General features: G+C 42.0%; 1 protein-coding gene across 1 annotated transcript in view; it reads left to right on the top strand.

Moving 5' to 3' along the window:
- LOC111946429 (NACHT, LRR and PYD domains-containing protein 12-like) overlaps positions 1 to 17,363 on the top strand; it is a 77,053-nt gene extending 59,690 nt beyond the window's left edge. The window contains exons 7-10 of the mRNA XM_023949644.1: positions 11,732 to 13,523; positions 13,619 to 13,792; positions 16,252 to 16,289; positions 17,269 to 17,363. Of these exons, the coding sequence (XP_023805412.1) occupies positions 11,732 to 13,523; positions 13,619 to 13,792; positions 16,252 to 16,289; positions 17,269 to 17,363 (2,099 nt within the window). The remainder of the gene's footprint in view (positions 1 to 11,731; positions 13,524 to 13,618; positions 13,793 to 16,251; positions 16,290 to 17,268) is intronic.
- The last annotated feature ends 850 nt before the right edge of the window (positions 17,364 to 18,213 follow it).

The following is an 18,213-nucleotide window of genomic DNA, read 5'->3' as shown; positions in this document are numbered from 1 at the left end:
AAGTTACTTGAACTTTGGATATGATCAAGCAGCAGATTTCTGTGTTGACTTATATTTATATTTTTCTTGCTTTTCCAATTTATTAAAATAGTTTTTTTAGCAATGCAAAGAGTTATGAAAATGATAGAGCCTAATCCTTCTTCTACATCGATGGCACTCATGTCACCAAGCACACAAAGTGACGGTGAAGCTGTGATTGAAACCTTAAGCCAGACTGATAGATCGGCACATACCTGCTGCCAGAGAGCCTGGACAGGCGTGCAGAACCATAGTGCATGCATGTAATTGTCGGGTAGATTACTGTCACAGTGCTCGCAAATGTCTGAGTTACTGAGACCCGTCTTGAACATCCTCTGTCCAGTGTAGTAAATTCTGTGAAGAGTTTTGAAATGGATTAGCTGCAGATTTGGACTTTTTGTCATTTTAAAGGTGTTTAGACAAAGTTCTGACCAAAAACTTTCATCTGTGCTGATGCTCAAATCCGCATCCCATTTTGTTGTCGGAAGTGAAATATTGTTATCTAAATTACATAAAAGTTTGTATATTTTGTAGAGATTTTTATTCATTGAGAAATTGATCAGAGTGGTAATTACATCTGGTAGCTTTAAATCGTTGTCTCTGTATTTAAACTTTTTAGTAATAATTGATTTAAGTTGCTGATATTCCAAGAAGTTATATATTCCATGTTTGTCTTGAAGTTCCTGGGGAGTTATGAATCTTCTATCAATAATTATGTGCTCTAGTTGTTTTATGCCCCCTGCTTGCCAAGCTGGGAAGTGGATAATTTTTTTGTTTATGAGGATGTCTGGGTTGTTCCAGATGGGTGTCATTTTGCACGGTTGAATTGATGATTTTGATATTTTGAGAAATTCCCACCAGGCTGTTAAAGTGGCATTTATATTAGTACTTTTGAAACAATCCTGTTTTTTAACTATTTGGCTAATAAATGGAAGATCTGACAGGTTGATCTTTCCACAAGAAGTTTAACTGAACTACAGTTTTCTTAAAGGGTGGATTGATCGGCTGTTACGGGGTTAAACAAAACTGAGGGACATAAGTAATGGTGACATTTTATAAAGATTCATGTATTTTTCTCATATTTCTTCAATTTAAGTGACACTAAATATGCAAATGATCATGTTAGCAGAAACAAACATGTGGTTATTGACTGTTTTTTATTGGTTTTGCATTCAGTGTCAAGGTAACTTTGGTTTGGGGGGACATGCTCCTTTGTCTGACCTCTGCACCTCAAACACCCATGACATTTTTAAAACATAATTTTCAAACTATTTTTGTGTGCTATAATGCAGAGACATGTGGCTCTTTCCATTTTTTGTTTTAAAATGCATTTTATGGCTTAATTTATACGAAAATCTTTGAAGTGAACCTGTAGGACACAGAGTGCACTGATTTCAGGGAATCACCCGACCATCTGTCAATCTAACAGCTTGAAGCTCCGCCCCTCCTCCCAGTGACTGTCAGGTTTCTGGTTGAACTTGTTCTCTGTCTTTAGTTTCTCTAAACGTCCTGCTGTGTTCATGGGATGTTTCTGCCTCCATCTTCATCTCAAATTCTCAGGTCACTTTACAAACATCCTGCAGCTCCTGTCAGTCATTTCCCCTCTAACAAGAAGCCCCGCCCCTTTTCTTGTCCACCGTGTTGATGAGCGTCAGGATAAAACCTGACGCTCCTCATCCTCTGACTGTGTGGTAGTGGGTGTTCACTTGGTAGACAACAGGCAGGTTGAGGGTTTGATTCCAGGAAGGTTCACAGGCTGAATTTGACATTAAATTTCCACTTCAGCTGCTCCACCTGTGCTGCCCCGCCCACCTGTGCTGCCCCGCCCACCTGTGCTGCCCCGCCCACCTGTGCTGCCCCGCCTCCATCCAGGTGGACTCTTCCTGGTTGTGAGTCAGTGATCAGTGCTGCAGCTGCGTTGACACGGTGAGTGGAGACTCTTCTTCCTCTTCATCTCTTTGCAGAAACTGAAGTGAGTTTGTTTCTGGAACTTTGTCTTCACTAACTTGACTGTTTGTTTCTGAATGTTTGGAGAAGATCTTCTTCTTTCTCTGCAAACTCTCCTCCCTCTGCTGTTTCCAAAGCTTCATCATTGTTGGATCAACAACATGGAGGACTCTTCTTCATCAAGTCAACAACAATCAGCTGATGCTTGTTGTGTTTTTTCATTTCTGACTCCAAACCTTCCTGTTCTCCTCCATCCAAGTCTGTGTGAGAACTCATTACTAAAGTAATAGATTACAGTTCCAGGTAACTGTGCTGGAACACAGTAGAGTAATATTTCCTCATTCCATGTTCAGGAACTCTCAGATTCCATCAGACAAACAACCTAAAATAGAAATGTTTGTAGCAGAGAGACTATGAGGCATTAGTGGATGAAAACAAAGATTTTTCTGCTTTTCTTCAACTATGAATTTTATTTTTTAATATCATCATAAATGATTGTTTTCAATCTGCTGTTAGCCTGCACTGCCCCTAAACTTTAGTTGTTGGGTTTCGTCTGTTTTTGGCACAGAGTTGTCTGTGTAGTTTTTGTATTTCGGTCATTTGAACTTTATGACAGAGAATTGAAGCCTCCATCAAAATAGAATCAATTAGCACAATTATGAGACAAAAGTAGTAATTCTATAAGAATAAACCTGTAGGATTTGGGGTAAAAGAGTCAGTATTATATGATAATAAAGTTATAATTTCATAAGTTATGAGTTGAGAATGAAAAATAATTCTTTTTCTGGACTTTTTCTAAACTTCCTGCATTGATCAAAGTGTCAAACTAAAGTGTTTTTCTGCTCCTCACATCTTTCTCTCTGTTGGAATCTGTCAGAGTTTTTCCTGGAAGCTCTGACAGATCTGGAAGATCCACATTCTTTCAGTTTGATGTTTTCTTTGTGATCAAATCTCTTCCTCAAATGGCTTTTCTGACTTGTTCACATTCAGATTTCAATCTGCTCAGTTCTGAGCTTTAGCAGAGGAGAGACATCATCTAAATCCTAAAAACATCTAAATCCTAAAAACATCTAAATCCTTAAAACATCTCAATCCTAAACAGAATCTGACAATATTCCTCTAAAAATCCAATAGAATCTGTAATCAAACTAATAATTCTACATCATCAAATCCATTTGTTTTTTTTCCTTCAGTTTCAGGATCTTGTGGATTTGAAAGGTTGTGATTCTAACAGACATGGAAAGAAAAGCTTCTCAGCTTCACTGTCAGCCATTTTCCTGAGCTGCATGTGAACAAACTCTCTGTTCCTCTCAGACTGACATCAGGGTCTTGGTCCTTCTTTTATATCCGACTGGCTTTTAACGTATGATCCTCCCAGAGCCCTTAGGTCCTCAGGTTAGGCCTGCTGAAGGTGTCCAGGGTCAGGACAAAAAACCACGTTGAGGCCTCGTATAGAAACTATGAGCCTCGTCTGTGGAATAGTCTACCTGAGGATGTGAGGGCCTCATCCACTGTGGAGGTTTTTAAAAAGAAATTAAAGACACACTTTTTAAAATCAGCTTTCAATTAGATTTCACATCATATCTTTTCAAAGATAGAATTATTATTTTTGTCTTTTTTTTTTTACTCTTGTGTTTTATCACATTCCAAATCTGTTTAGATCACATGACCATCGGCTACGGTGGCCGTTTGGTTCCTATGTTCCGCTCTGAGTATTCTTGTATTCAGACTGAGGAATCTCAGAGAACTGAAGCTCAGTCTGATTGGAAATGAACAGAGACCACCTCCAAATATGGGTTAGAGGGCGGTTCCTGGTTCCAGACCAGGATCCACTTGGGTTAATCAGACTGAAAATATGTTCCAGATTATTAGGAAAAACAAACTCTGGTTCACTTTAAACCAAATGTGTCCAGTCTGAAAAAACTCAGTTTTCTTTTTATGGAATAAACTCACTGAAGTTTAATTCTGATCCTCTGATTGTGTTTACATTGTTTTCACTTTACCAGAAATAAACTTTATTATCAGAAATCTTCATGAAACCAAATCCTCCTACATAGAAATGAGAACAACTTGGTGGTAAATTTGTCTCTTCAAAAGTTTTTCTTCTGCAGCTGTTCCAAAGAAACAAACTAAAAAGTAACTCAGTACTCATGTTACAGTATTCAGAGAGTAATATTGTAAAGTAATGGATTACTTTAGAACAGGGGTCTCTAACTCAATGTGCCTGGGGGCCACTGAAGGCGGCGCCTAGCTGAGGGAGGGCCGCAACTTCAACGCACACACACACAACTTGTGAGTGTCTGACTAAAAATGACTACAAACAATGCATTAGGAAATGTGTGCTGACAGTTTTTGTAGTTGAGTGATAAATTAACATAATGTAACGACCCAGCCGGACCGTCACTTTAGTGGGGTAGCTAAAGCCAACTGATAATTTAGATGGCTTCGTTGGAGAGCTGCCCGTGGCCCATACACCGCACGACCCCGGACAGTCTCAAGCAGAAATAAATAAGAAGAGAGGCAATCATTCCTTTTGAGAGTCAAGCCCGTTAATTCAAGCACACTCAAACAGCCAAACAGCAAACAGTGTCTAAGGCTACATCGTGTTGTCGCTGGCATGTGCTTAATGCCAAAGCCCCGTTAGTTGTCACGCAAGATGTGGGACCTTTATTCTCCGTAGCGACCCATCTCCTGCGGGAGCGGGCTGGGTTGGCGCCGCGCCTAACCGGCGTAACCATAACCTCAGCCCTCCTCCGGGTCTGTGCGACCCAGAGAAAAGTTCAGCACTGACTGCATGTATTTAGATACGTTCTGACAAATAAAGTAAGGAACTCCTTCATGTGGTCCGGGGAGGGGGCTGTCAGGTTTCCTGCCTTAAATGTTCCCCTGCTTTCGAGCCCGGTCAATGTCCCGCCCCCAAGAGTCATATACTCCACTGTGATTGGTTGGTTCGTCAACTCCGAGCACAAAATTGAAAAGGTGTCGTTCATACAGACTGGCGGGCCGCATTAACATTAAACTTTCATATTAAGGCGTGGGCCGCAAAATATCATCTTTGGGGCCGCCAAAAGCCCACGTGCTGCGAGTTTGGGACCCCTGCTGTAGAACAAGTAACCTCTAATGTTTTCCAGTCTAGAGGTTCAACAGTGGAATCAAAGTCTCTGTTGGAGCTTTGAGAGGAAGAATTCATGTCTTTCTTTCTTTTCTCCTCATTCTTTGATTTCTGTCTGTTTTTCTTGATGCTTCATGTTTCCTGAAGTGTAGAAACAGGAAGTTTGTTGTTTCGTTGTCAAAGTGACTGAATGGAAATGTTGCTGCTGCAGCTCCATGTCTCCACCTGGTGGAGGGAGAGCAGAAGTGCAGCAGCTGATGGCAGCTTCCTCTGATGATGATGAGGGTTTCCTCTGCAGGTGAAGGTGGAAGGTGTGTGTGAGCTGATGTGGATCCAGTGAATCCAGCAGCATGGATCAGTGGGAGGAACCACAGGAGGGAGCCACTCCCTCTATAAGCAAAGATGGTAACCATGACAACCAGAGCAAAGCTCAGGGGTGAGATGAACATCTCCAACTGTCCATGATCTTCTCCATGTCAGAGCTCAGGACTCACACCAGCAACCTTCATTCTTCACAGGAACCAACCTGGATCTGGATCTGGTTCCAGCTTGGGGTCCAAAAGGGGTGACATATCAAGGGATAAACCTCCTGACTTCAAAGTCATCAGTTCAAAAGTGGAACTGTAAGTAGCTAACATTAGTTGATTCTTCTTTCTCATTCCCATCTCTAATCAGACAGTAACTAAGTCATTGGAGATTTCACTTTGTTTCTCTTCATTTACAGCCTGATGGAATTCAGAGATTGATGACATGTAGAAATTTCACTATTTTAAATATTTAGTTCAGTCTGATGCCTTTGAAAACAATCTTGTTTTTTTATAATATAGTATCATTTGAAACTAATTTTACATTAAAGATTTGTGTTTTTGTCCACAAACAAATCCATGATTCCAGTAACAACACCTGCATGCAGTGTCACACAGGTGTCAGAAGGGGGCGTTTTATCCGACTGTCTCACTGCAGATCAGTCTGTTCATGATCTGAGTTCAATAGTTCAACATGGAAAATAATCTGATCAACCTCCAGAACACAAGAAATGAGTTTCTAATAAAACAAATGTTTTTTTTCCATCAGGACTCTACAGATACCTAAACCTGGATCCAGCTGTGGGTCCTACAAGTCAAAAAGTCCAAATCCAGACTTCAAGGACATCCATCCAGCAGAGGAACAGTGAGTGTTTGTCAGAGTTTTTGGAGGCTGGATTCTAGTTCAGAAGATCAACAGTTTTCAGATGAAGGACTTGAGGTCTGGTTCAGTTCTGGATCTCTCTGATCAGACTCACTTGGAGCATCATGTGTGTGATGAGATCTTTTCAGTTGAGTCTTCTGAGAGTCTCTGAGAGACATCAGAGATGTTGGAGAAGAAAACATGTTGACTGCTGACTCTGACTGACAGCAGCTCCAGTCTGATTCCAACCAAATCAGGAGAAAAGTTCCAGTTTTCTCTGGATTTGGGAGATTTTCGCGTTGAAAATGTCTGAGTTTGGTTTTATTGTGTGGCTGATTTCTCCAAGTCTGATAAAGTTGACCACGCCCACAACGTGATTGTCCAGCAGGTCACCCACAGACTTTGCTGCTTTGTGCCCAATATTGTCGTCCGGATTGAGTCATAAATAAAATAAACGCTTCATAGTGGTCAATATTTAATACTTCTCCAAAGTTTTTCTCTGTAATGTTTGTGGATAAAGTAGGAAGAACTAAACAGAACAGAGATATCCTGGTGAACACAGTTGTTGATGATGTCACTGGCACTTATTTTGAGGTCATTCCAGGCTAAATGTTTTGTGTATTTAAAGTTCAAGTCCCGTCAGCGTTCACTCCTAGGTGTGTCAAATGTGTTCCTCTGTTGGCCCCTCCCCCGGGGAGCAGTGAGCTTCAGACACAGCCACGTTCAGGAACCATTTGGTGGTTGAACCCTGACCTTCATCATCCACAGTTGGTACTTCTCCTTGAACAGACATTTGTTGCCACAATTTCTATTAAATTATCATGATAAACTAGTTTATTCTTATGTTTTTGCATCCAAAATATTGAAACTTCATTACTTTTCCAAAACCTTACAGAAGAATTCATTTTTCACAAACTTTTTAGAAACTACAGTCTCATTTTCCAACCTTTTCCAGGTTTTCCATGACCGTATGAACCTTGTGCTGAACTTTAGATTCTATTTGTCCATAAATGAAATAAAGGTTTAAAGATTTCAATTGTAGTATAATAAATCTTTAATTTATTTATTATTGAACTAATTTAGTCTTAGTTCAACATTGATTTTCTACTCATCAATATTGTTCTATGAATACAAAGAGTTGATCCATGAGGACAGAAACTGAGGCTGAAAATGAATGAGTAAATCTGAAGAATGACTTGATGGAAATTGGAGAAAACAAGCAGAATCCTGCTGATCTGAAAGTCTGTCCTTCAAAATAAAGTCCCTGGAAATGTCCCCTACTGCGGTTAATGCTTCTTTCTCATTCCCATCTCTAATCAGACAGTGACTAAGTCATTGGAGATTTCACTTTGTTTCACTTCATTTACAGCCTGATGGAATTCACAGATTGATGACATGTAGAAATGACACATAATTTAAAGATTTAGGGTTAAACCTGAAGCCTTTGAGAACAATCTTGTTTTTCAAAATAATACAGTATCATATGAAAACTAGTTTGTGATTACAAATGTGTGTCTTTGTCCACAAACAAATACATTATCTTAGTGACAATACCTGCATGCAGTGTCACACAGTTGTCAGAAGGGGGCGTTTGAACCGACTGTCTCACTGCAGATCAGTCTGTTCATGATCTGAGTTCAATAGTTCAACATGGAAGACAATCTAATCCACCTCCAGAACAGAAATGTTTCTAATAAAACTAATGTTTTTCCATCAGGATTCAACAGAGACCTCGAACTGATTCTGGATCCAGCTGTGAGTCCAACAGGAGTGACGTGTCAAAGAGTCCAAATCCTTACTTCAAGGACATCAGTCCAGAAGTGGAACGGTGAGTGTTTGTCAGAGTTTTTGGAGGCTGGATTCTAGTTCAGATGATCAACAGTTTTCAGATGAAGGACTTGAGGTCTGGTTCAGTTCTGGATCTCTCTGATCAGACTCACTTGGAGCATCATGTGTGTGATGAGATCTTTTCAGTTGAGTCTTCTGAGAGTCTCTGAGAGACATCAGAGATGTTGGAGAAGAAAACATGTTGACTGCTGACTCTGACTGACAGCAGCTCCAGTCTGATTCCAACCAAATCAGGAGAAAAGTTCCAGTTTTCTCTGGATTTGGGAGATTGTCACGTTGAAAATGTCTGAGTTTGGTTTCATAGTGTGGCTGATTTCTCCAAGTCTGACAATTCCACTTGTTTCTCCTCCAGTCAGTCAGGATGGTTTTTTTCTAGAGAAGATTCAGATGAACATGATCTCCTCAGTCCAGAAATACCAGAGGAATATTTTCTGTTTTTTTTCTAGAAACTGACATCCTCTCTGTAGAAAAACATCATCAACCATAAATGTAGTTGCTGTGCTCCTACAGCTAAACCATGTAGATCTACATTAATTAGATCAGGTGTTAATATACTTCAGACTAAATCTAACATTTCTGGATCTAGATTTAGTCTGCTTTAGAAAATCCTCATCCTTTTAATTAACTAAACAAAGTTATGAAATAAACAATAATCCTGAAAGTGAATTCAGCATTTATTCCTTTCATGCCTGACATTATTTCTGATTATATAAATATATTTTACTGTGTTTTTTCCATTTAAGGTTTCTGGGTCATTTGTGTATCAGTGACATACAGCCTGAAATAGTTAAATTATGAAGTTTTTAATACAACTATTGATGATATAGTAGTTACAGTGCGTTGCTAATGTATTCACTCCTTTGGATTTTAGTCCCTTTTGTTGCTTTCATAAATCTCTCATGGTCCATAAAATGTGTCTGTCCTCACACAAATTTACTAGAAAAAACCTTCAATGTTGATGTGAAAACAGAATTCTACAAAGTAATGTCAGTTGTTGTCAATTGTTAATTGTTTGCATTGTTATTCACCTCCTTCCAGTCAGTATTTAGTAGATTCATCTTTGGCTGCCATCACAGCACTGAAGGCCCGTTCACACCGGGACGAATTTCGCCGGCGATTTTCGCCGACGTTTAACGCCGCGTGACTAAACAAAGGGCACCAATGAGAGTGTGCACACCGACGCGAAAAAACGCCACGCGTCAAAGCGTCAAAAAAAAAAAAAACGCCTCGGGTTCGTTTTTTTTCTTCGACGCGTTGCGTCGAAATCTACTCGACCAATGAGAATGGCGCTTTTGCACACGTGTCTGGAGCTTCTGAAGTTACAGTAAAACACAACTTGGGGACGCTCAAACACAAAACTGCCTTGCTGAGCACACATACCAGCGAAGAAGATAGACGCCAAGTATCTATCTTGCCGCGAAGAAATAATGACGGACATTCTAAAATATCCCCGAACCAAGCACCAGTTGGAGCTACTGGTGCTTGAAATATTCATGTTTTCTTTGTATGATTCTGACAAGCGCGTAAATACTTGCTCTCTTCTTCTGAGTGAAAAGCGAATTTAAGAAGCGTAAAGTTGCACAGCGCCACCTTGTGTACAGGAGTATTTCTGTTTTACATTAAGCGCCATCTAATGTCAGGGAAGGAAATTGCATGTTCGCTCGGCTCATCGTCAGCGAAAATCGCCTGGGTGTGAACACAAAAAAAGTGGCGAAAAACGCTGGCGAATAACGCCTGGCGAATATTCGTCCCGGTGTGTACGGGCCTTGAGTCTGTGTGGATACGTCTCAGTCATTCTGTACATCTGCAGGAATTTTGCTCCATTCGTCTTTGCAAAACTGTTCAATTTCTGTCAGGTTGCTAGGATACAGACATGAACAGCCCTTTTAGAGTCCAGCCACAGATTCTCTTTGGGATTTAGGTCTGGGCTTTGACTCAGTCAATCCAGTCACTCGGTGACTAATATCAACAGTATAAAATTATCTTGGGGGCGGATAGAATTACATGCTGGGCCGGATTTGGCCCATGGGCCTCGACTTTGACACATGTGGAGTAAAGGAGCCTTGATGGAGTGAATCAATGAAGAAAGTACAAACAAACTTTCTGAAAGTTTTTAAAGCTGGACTTCAGATCATCTTTGTCCATAAATGACATAAACGTAAAAAGATTTCCAATTCACTTTAATGAATCTTTTACTTAGAATTTCAATGTTCAACCAGTTTTAGTTGAACATTGATTTTCTACCAACCAAATTGCCTGTGGATCCTGTCTCTGGCTTGTCTCGCACCCCAACCGTCCCCCAACTTCAACTGGATGAAGATTATCTGCTGGATTTTAAATATGTAGTGGTATAGTTAGATAAATTAGTTCTTCTCTATGAGTTCTGGTAAATCGCATGTCCGTCCTGGGGGAGGATCCCTCCTTCATGTTGGCACCCCTGAGATTACTTCGTTCCGGAATCCGTTTTTTTTAGGCCTAAGGGTAGGAATGCCAGTTTAGTTAGTCTGTTTGGTTAAAGTTTTAATATGATCCTGTTGAATTCTATGCATTTATGATGCTTTTGGATTGTATGTTTCCCTTACAATTACCGATACGAAGCCCATTGAGACGACTATTGTTGTGAATTTGGGCTATACAAATAAAATGCAACTGAAATTGAATAGATATTAATTACATGCAGATGTCAACAATCCTCGGCTACTTACAAATATTTTACACTGAATACTTAGAAATAATTTTTTTCCAAACCTCAATTTCAAGACAGTTTTTCTAACTGGATCTCTTTCAGTGTTAGTTGAAGACCGCTGCTATAAACCATCTCATCCCAGAGGGAATCAGCCCCCACCACTGCAATGTCATCTGTAAATTCAACAGCAGTGTTGTTCTAGTGTGTGGGTTTGCAGTTGTGGGTGTAGATCAGGGGTCTCAAACTCAGTTTACCTCAGGGCCACTGGAACTGACTTGTTTGTAGAACATTCTAGCTGTGACATGACTCTAGTTATTTTGGGTTAAACCCACCAGTACAGACAGAATGGATCTGATTGTTGCTGATTCTCCACAGACTGGACCAGCAGAGCTCAGAGACTCCCAGTGGTCCGTCTGTCCAGCAGCATCAAACACAGCTGGACTCCATCTTTCTGGTCTGTACATGAACAACAACTACTTTCCCATCATTCTGTCCACAGTCGTCTCCATGCTGCACTTTGGACACCAGTGGACTGTCAGTGTGTCCAACATGGAGCTGATGTTTGGCTCCATGACTTCACTCTGATTGGCTCATTCATCTGGAATTCTGTTGCAGCTGCTGGAGGACAACATTGTCACTTTTGTCAAGGAGGAGCTGAAGAAGATCCAGAAGCTTCTGAGTCACAAGGAGGATGAAGAGGAGCTGGAGGATGAAGATGAAGAGCAGAGGAGCAGCAGAGAGTCACTGATGAAGATCACAGTGAACTTCCTGAGGAGAATGAAGCAGGAGGAGCTGGCTGATGGAGTGCAGAGCAGTAAGAGGATTTCTCTGAAGGTTTCAGCTGCTGAGAAATGAAGATTTACTGATGTCTGAACACATGGAACCACAGGGATTCAAACCCTCATCATTCAGGGCTGCAGAGAGTTGATTTACTGTTTGTTGTCTTCATTCAGGATCTGCTGCTGTTTGTAGACATAACGTCCAATCTAGTCTGAAGAAGAAGTTCCAGTGTTTGTTTGAGGGGATGGCTAAAGCAGGAAGCCCAACCCTTCTGAATGAGATCTACACAGAGCTCTTCATCACAGAGGGAGGAAGAGGAGAGCTGAATGAAGAACATGAGGTCAGACAGATTGAAGCAGCATCCAGGAAAGCAGACAGAGCAGAAACAAGCATCAGACAAGAAGAGCTCTTCCAACTCCCAGCTGGAAGACCAGAACCAATCAGAACCGTGATGACTAAGGGAGTGGCTGGCATCGGGAAAACAGTCTTAACGCAGAAGTTCACTCTGGACTGGGCTGAAGGCAAAGCCCACCAGAACCTCCACTTCACATTTCCATTCACTTTCAGAGAGCTGAATGTGCTGAAAGAGGAGAAGTTCAGCTTGGTGGAACTTGTTCATCACTTCTTCCCTGAAACCAAACAAGCAGGAATCTGCAGCTTTGAAGACTTCCAGGTCCTCTTCATCTTTGATGGTCTGGATGAGAGTCGACTTCCTCTGGACTTCCACAAGACTCGGATCCTGAAGGACCCTAGAAAGTCCACCTCAGTGGCTGATCTGCTGACAAACCTCATCAGGGGGAACCTGCTTCCCTCTGCTCTCCTCTGGATAACCACACGACCTGCAGCAGCCAATCAGATCCCTGCTGAGTGTGTTGACATGGTGACAGAGGTCAGAGGGTTCAATGATCCACAGAAGGAGGAGTACTTCAAGAAGAGGTTCAGAGATGAAGAGCAGGCCAGCAGGATCATCTCCCACATCCAGAGATCCAGAAGCCTCCACATCATGTGCCACATCCCAGTCTTCTGCTGGATCACTGCTACAGTTCTGGAGGATCTGCTGAAGAGCAGAGGAAGAGGAGAGCTGCCCAAGAGCCTGACTGAGATGTACATCCACTTCCTGGTGGTTCAGGCCAAAGTCAAGAAGGTCAAGTATGATGGAGGAGATGAGACAGATCCTCACTGGAGTCCAGAGAGCAGGAAGATGATGGAGTCTCTGGGAAAACTGGCTTTTGAGCAGCTGCAGAAAGGAAACCTGATCTTCTATGAATCCGACCTGACAGAGTGTGGCATCGATATCAGAGCAGCCTCAGTGTACTCAGGAGTGTTCACACAGGTCTTTAGAGAGGAGAGAGGCCTGTACCAGGACAAGGTCTTCTGCTTCATCCATCTGAGTGTTCAGGAGTTTCTGGCTGCTCTTCATGTCCACCTGACCTTCATCACCTCTGGACTCAACCTCATGAAAGAACAGAAGAAATATTGGCTCTCTGACCTTCTTCAAAGCAGTCCAGTCCAGTTCTACCAGAGTGCTGTGAAGAAGGCCTTACAGAGTCCAAACGGATACCTGGACTTGTTCCTCCGCTTCCTCCTGGGTCTTTCACTGCAGACCAATCAGAGTCTCCTACGAGGTCTGCTGACTCAGACAGGAAGTAGCTCACAGACCAATCAGGAAACAGTCCAGTTCATCAAGGAGAAGATCAGTGAGGATCTGCCTGCAGAGAAAAGCATCAACCTGTTCCACTGTCTGAATGAACTGAATGATGGTTCTCTAGTGGAGGAGATCCAACAGGTCCTGAGGTCAGAACGTCTCTCCACAGAGAAACTGTCTCCTGCTCAGTTGTCTGCTCTGGTCTTCATCTTACTGTCATCAGAAGAAGATCTGGAAGAGTTTGACCTTTGGAAATACTCTGGTTCAGAGGAGGCTCTACTGAGGCTGCTGCCAGTGGTCAAAGCCTCCAACAAAGCTCTGTGAGAACTCTCAGGAAAATCACCTTCAGTCAACAAATGAATCTGAGTGGAAACATGAAAGATTCAATAACTGCTGTCTGTCTTTGTTTCTTCAGACTGAAAAGCTGTTTCCTGTCAGAGAGAAGCTGTGCAGCTCTGTCCTCAGTTCTCAGCTCTCAGTCCTCCAGACTCAGACATCTGGACCTGAGTTACAACAACCTGCAGGATTCAGGAGTGAAGCTACTGTCAGCTGGACTGGAGAGTCCAGACTGTAAACTGGAGACTCTCAGGTCAGTTTCATTTAACCCTTGTGCTATCTTAGATGACCCCCCCTTCCATTGACCTGTTCTCCCTACCATGACAAAGCTGGATAAAGGTGGAAAGATTTTATGTAATCCATGGACACCAGTAAAGATGGCGTTTGGCGTATACTTGTATAGCGCTTTTCGACCTACAAGGACAAAGCGCTTTACAGTCACAGACCCATTCACCCAGTCACTCACACATTCACACACACAGTCACACACTGGTGGTCGCTCCGGTGCCAAACACAGGCGCCCGCCTACCACCAGAGGCAAGGGGGGGTTCAGTGTCTTGCCCAAGGACACTTCGACTCATGGGCGTGCAAAGCGGGAATCGAACCTGCAATCTTACGATCATGGGTCGACCGCCCTACCGCTGCATCACGGCCCCCTTAAGATCCCCTAAGATCACAAATCATTGAAGAAAAAAGGTTCAGCGCACTGTCTAGTGGGTCTAGATGACCCTCACTCCCAATGTTTAAGGGCCTAGGATAGCACAAGGGTTAAATGTTGATTCTCTACAAGAAGTTCTATCTGTTTTTCTCTGATTTTGTCACTAAGGGGGGGCTGAATAAGTACCCAAAATGCAGAGAAGATGAGGCAGGAAGTTTCAAGTCACCCAAAATCTTTAATACTCGAAATAACCAAAAACAACCAAAAACAACTGCTGAGCAGGCAATACCAACAAACACAAATTCGAGATACTTTTCTGTCTGATTTCAGGTTGGAGAACTGCAGTTTGTCAGAGATCAGCTGTGAAGTTCTGGTCTCAGCTCTGAAAAAAAACCCGTCTAATCTGACAGAACTGGACCTGAGCTGGAACCAGAACCTGCAGGATTCAGGAGTTCTTAATCTGTGTGGTTTTCTGGAGAGTCCAGACTGCAGACTGCAGACTTTGAGGTCAGTTGTGTTCAGATCAATGACTGACTGCTGACATGACTAGAGAACGATGACTGACCCTCCCATTCCCACCTTACTGTATGCTGCTGCTGACTGCACTCACTCTTACTGATTTCTTTTTTCAGAGAGGTATTCACATATATCAGGTGTGCACAATTTATGTAAAATTTGCATGTCCAGCTGTGCAGTATCAGTCATGTCAGGACTTTCCTCCACAGCTAACTAGCTGGGACACTAAGTGCATTGAACAGTGAATCGAACAATTATGTTACAAAGATGATAAAAAGTGCTATTATGAAACGGTTAGGACACTGCAATATTGTTATACTTTATTTTTTATAAAAAATGTTCAAATCTTAAATTTTGTTCCTCATCTTATGTAAAGTCAAAATCCCATTATGTATCTATCTGGGGGAGCGGTGAGCTGCAGACACAGCCGCACTCAGGAACCATTTGGTAGTTTAAACCCCCCCCAATCCAACCCCTTAATGCTGAGTGTCAAGCAGGGTCCTATTTTTAAGAGTCTTTGATGTGACTCGGCCTAGATTTGAACTCACGACCTTCCAGTCACAGGGCTGACACTCTACCACAAGGCTACTGAGCAGGTTATTTATGAGCCTTTTTAGTTTTTGTTACTTTGATGTCCTCTGTAATTCACCCTGACTTGAATGCTGCTGAAGAAAAATTCCAATGTACTTGTTTTAAATGTACAAATGGCAATAAATTCTTAATCTTATCTTAATCTTAGACAAGAGCTTCACTGTTACATCTCTTCAGTTCTCCATGGTCGAGCAGTTTCTCTCACCGTCCCTGCTGTCTCTCTGTCTTTGGCGGCTCTGAGTCTAAGTAGAGCTGCAAAGACAGAAGCAACAGTTTAGAACCCTGTATTGCAAGAAAATGGGTACAATGTAATACAGGGAGGGGGGCCTTTTTCTTGTATTTCTACCAGAAATTTATACAAATAAATACTTGAAATAAAAAAGAAGTGCTGCTTTTTAATAAGAGGCAAAAAGGACAGGCGCTCTTTTTGCACCTGTCCTTTTTCTGTGCTAAAGATTCTTAACAGAGTTCTGTCTAGTTTATCTTTGTTGGAAAATTCTTTAATGTCTCTTTTAAAGGTTTTCATGAATCTTTAAATTTGTTTTCTTGAATCTTTTCCTCTGTAAAATATCTGCAGAGGGTTTAAACTTTCTTTGTTCACTTGATTTGTGTTGGATTCATTAAATGTGATAAAGATGTTTCTATGGACTTTCTCTTTACCCATAATTCAAAATGATCTTCAATTCTGAATTAACAATTCCCTTTACAGTTTGATAATGTCATTTGAAAGTGCATATTACAATATTGGATTCAAGATGAAGACTTTAATATAAAGTGTTACCAATTCAATTCAATCTGAATTTTCTTATTTTTCAGCCCAAAATTTCACCTGAAATTATCATCTATCAGTCTGTCATCAGGGCAGGTCCCACCTGACTGAATGGACCAAGTTCCTGGACCTCCAGCTGCATCACTGCTCCTGAACACACTTTTCTGTCTGATTGCAGGTTGAAGAACTGCAGTTTGTCAGAGATCAGCTGTAAAGCTCTGGTCTCAGCTCTGAAGAAAAACCCGTCTAATCTGACAGAACTGGACCTGAGCAGGAACCAGAACCTGCAGGATTCAGGAGTTCATCATCTGTGTGGTTTTCTGGAGAGTCCAGACTGCAGACTGCAGACTCTGAGGTCAGACTCCATGTTTCAGTTGTGTTCAGATCAATATGATGACAAAGTTGTGTTGACCCACAGTGAGCAGAAATGTCCAGATTCTGATCTGCAGCAGCATCTTCCTGCAGCTGCTTGTTCTCTTCAAAGATCTGCAGAAGAACTTCTTGTTTTCTTCCTGCAGCTGCTTGTTCTCTTCAAAGATCTGCAGAAGAACTTCTTCTTTTCTTCCTGCAGCTGCTTGTTTCAAAGCTGTCTGCTGACATTTGTGCTCCACAAAGTTCTGCTTTCAGCCATCAGCTCTTCTTTGTGTCTTTGCTCCAACAAACTCCATTAAAGCGTGTAAAGGAAGCAGCCGTGCACGCTCACATGCACTCTGAGTCCTGCTGCTGTGTTTCAGCAGATGCAGCTGAGAGTCCAGCGGCTGATGTTTGTGAGCAGACAGTGACAGAGTCAAGCTGCAGCTGGATGCTGCTCTGACAGACACATCCTCCACAAACATCCTCACCTTTTCATCCACAAACATCATCACATCATCCATCAAAGCTCCCAGCAGCTTCTGACTCTTCATTCAGAGCTGAAGTCATGCTTGATCAGGGATCAATGTCCAACATTTGCTGCTGACTCTTCCTCATCACTTCCTTCTTCTCTCTGCTTTGATCTGTTGGAGCTGAAAGTCTCTGCTTGAAGGGCTGCAGCAGAGAAGGACTGGAAGATCATCTCCTGAAAACTGGGAGGAAGACTTTCCAGCATCCTGCTGCTGAAATTCTCCCATGATTCAGTGCTGTTTGGAGAAGAGCTGAGCAGAAAGAGGAAGTGGACTTTGTCTGCTGTTTGTGCGACAAACGTGTTGTATGACAGGGAAAATCCTCGCGCCACACCCCTCACCAGCGTTGCCGAGGAAGTCAGCTGGCCACGCCATCTCGTCACCACCCTCTTATATAGTCTTTTACTGAAGTTCCCCAATTATTTAGTTTTGATTCTTTTCCTTTTGAAGCATAATTTACATGAAAAATCAGGCAACCACCCTTTTCCACAGCAGGAATACATACATTACACATTTTCTATACAAAACATAAATTCCTGATAGTACCATGTCTTAAGTATTTTCCTCTAACTATGTTTTGCACAACATCAGTGTAATGTGACATTGTCACAGCGTGGCCTAGAGATCTGCTTGGGCCTTCATTTAATTTCTTTTCCCTCATAAGGTTTGTCTGACATAATTGTTTGGTGTTTTTGACATTATTCTTTGTGATTTTTAAATAGAGATTTTGCAACCACCCACATTGTAAAAATAGTTGTGGCTGTTAGAATAAACCAGCTGCTCCACCCGAGTGAACCATGTCTCTGAGTGAAGCAGCCGGTCTCGTAGCTTAGTGTTTGCGGGCAGGGGAGGGGCTTTGTTACGGGGTGTGCTACGGACGAGGCAATCTGGACTCAGGAGAACCGTGTCTCCCGGGAGATTTGTATCTCCAAGCAGAGGAGCAGCTTTGGGACGGGCGGAGGCAGCTTTGAATAAACAGTCCTGAGAAACCGTACAAACAATCATGTAAATTTGTGTTTCCAGTCAGTTCCAGACAAAATGAAGGCCGATGTTATTCCAATTTAAGTTCATCCACGGCTAAACATTGTTAGCATGACTAACACCGTCCCCTGCCTGCAAACAACGAGTCTACGTTGTTTGCATGCACACACGCAACGTGTGTGCATGCACAGTTGCGCAACAGTACAAGCACAATTCATTAATGCGTGTGTACGATTTATCAGATTTAAAAAAAAAAAATTTTTTAAACCACTGGCACT

The sequence above is a fragment of the Oryzias latipes genome, chromosome 2, assembly GCF_002234675.1.
Source record: "Oryzias latipes chromosome 2, ASM223467v1".
NCBI classification, from domain to species: domain Eukaryota; kingdom Metazoa; phylum Chordata; class Actinopteri; order Beloniformes; family Adrianichthyidae; genus Oryzias; species Oryzias latipes.
This window is presented reverse-complemented; position numbering and strand designations above follow the sequence as displayed.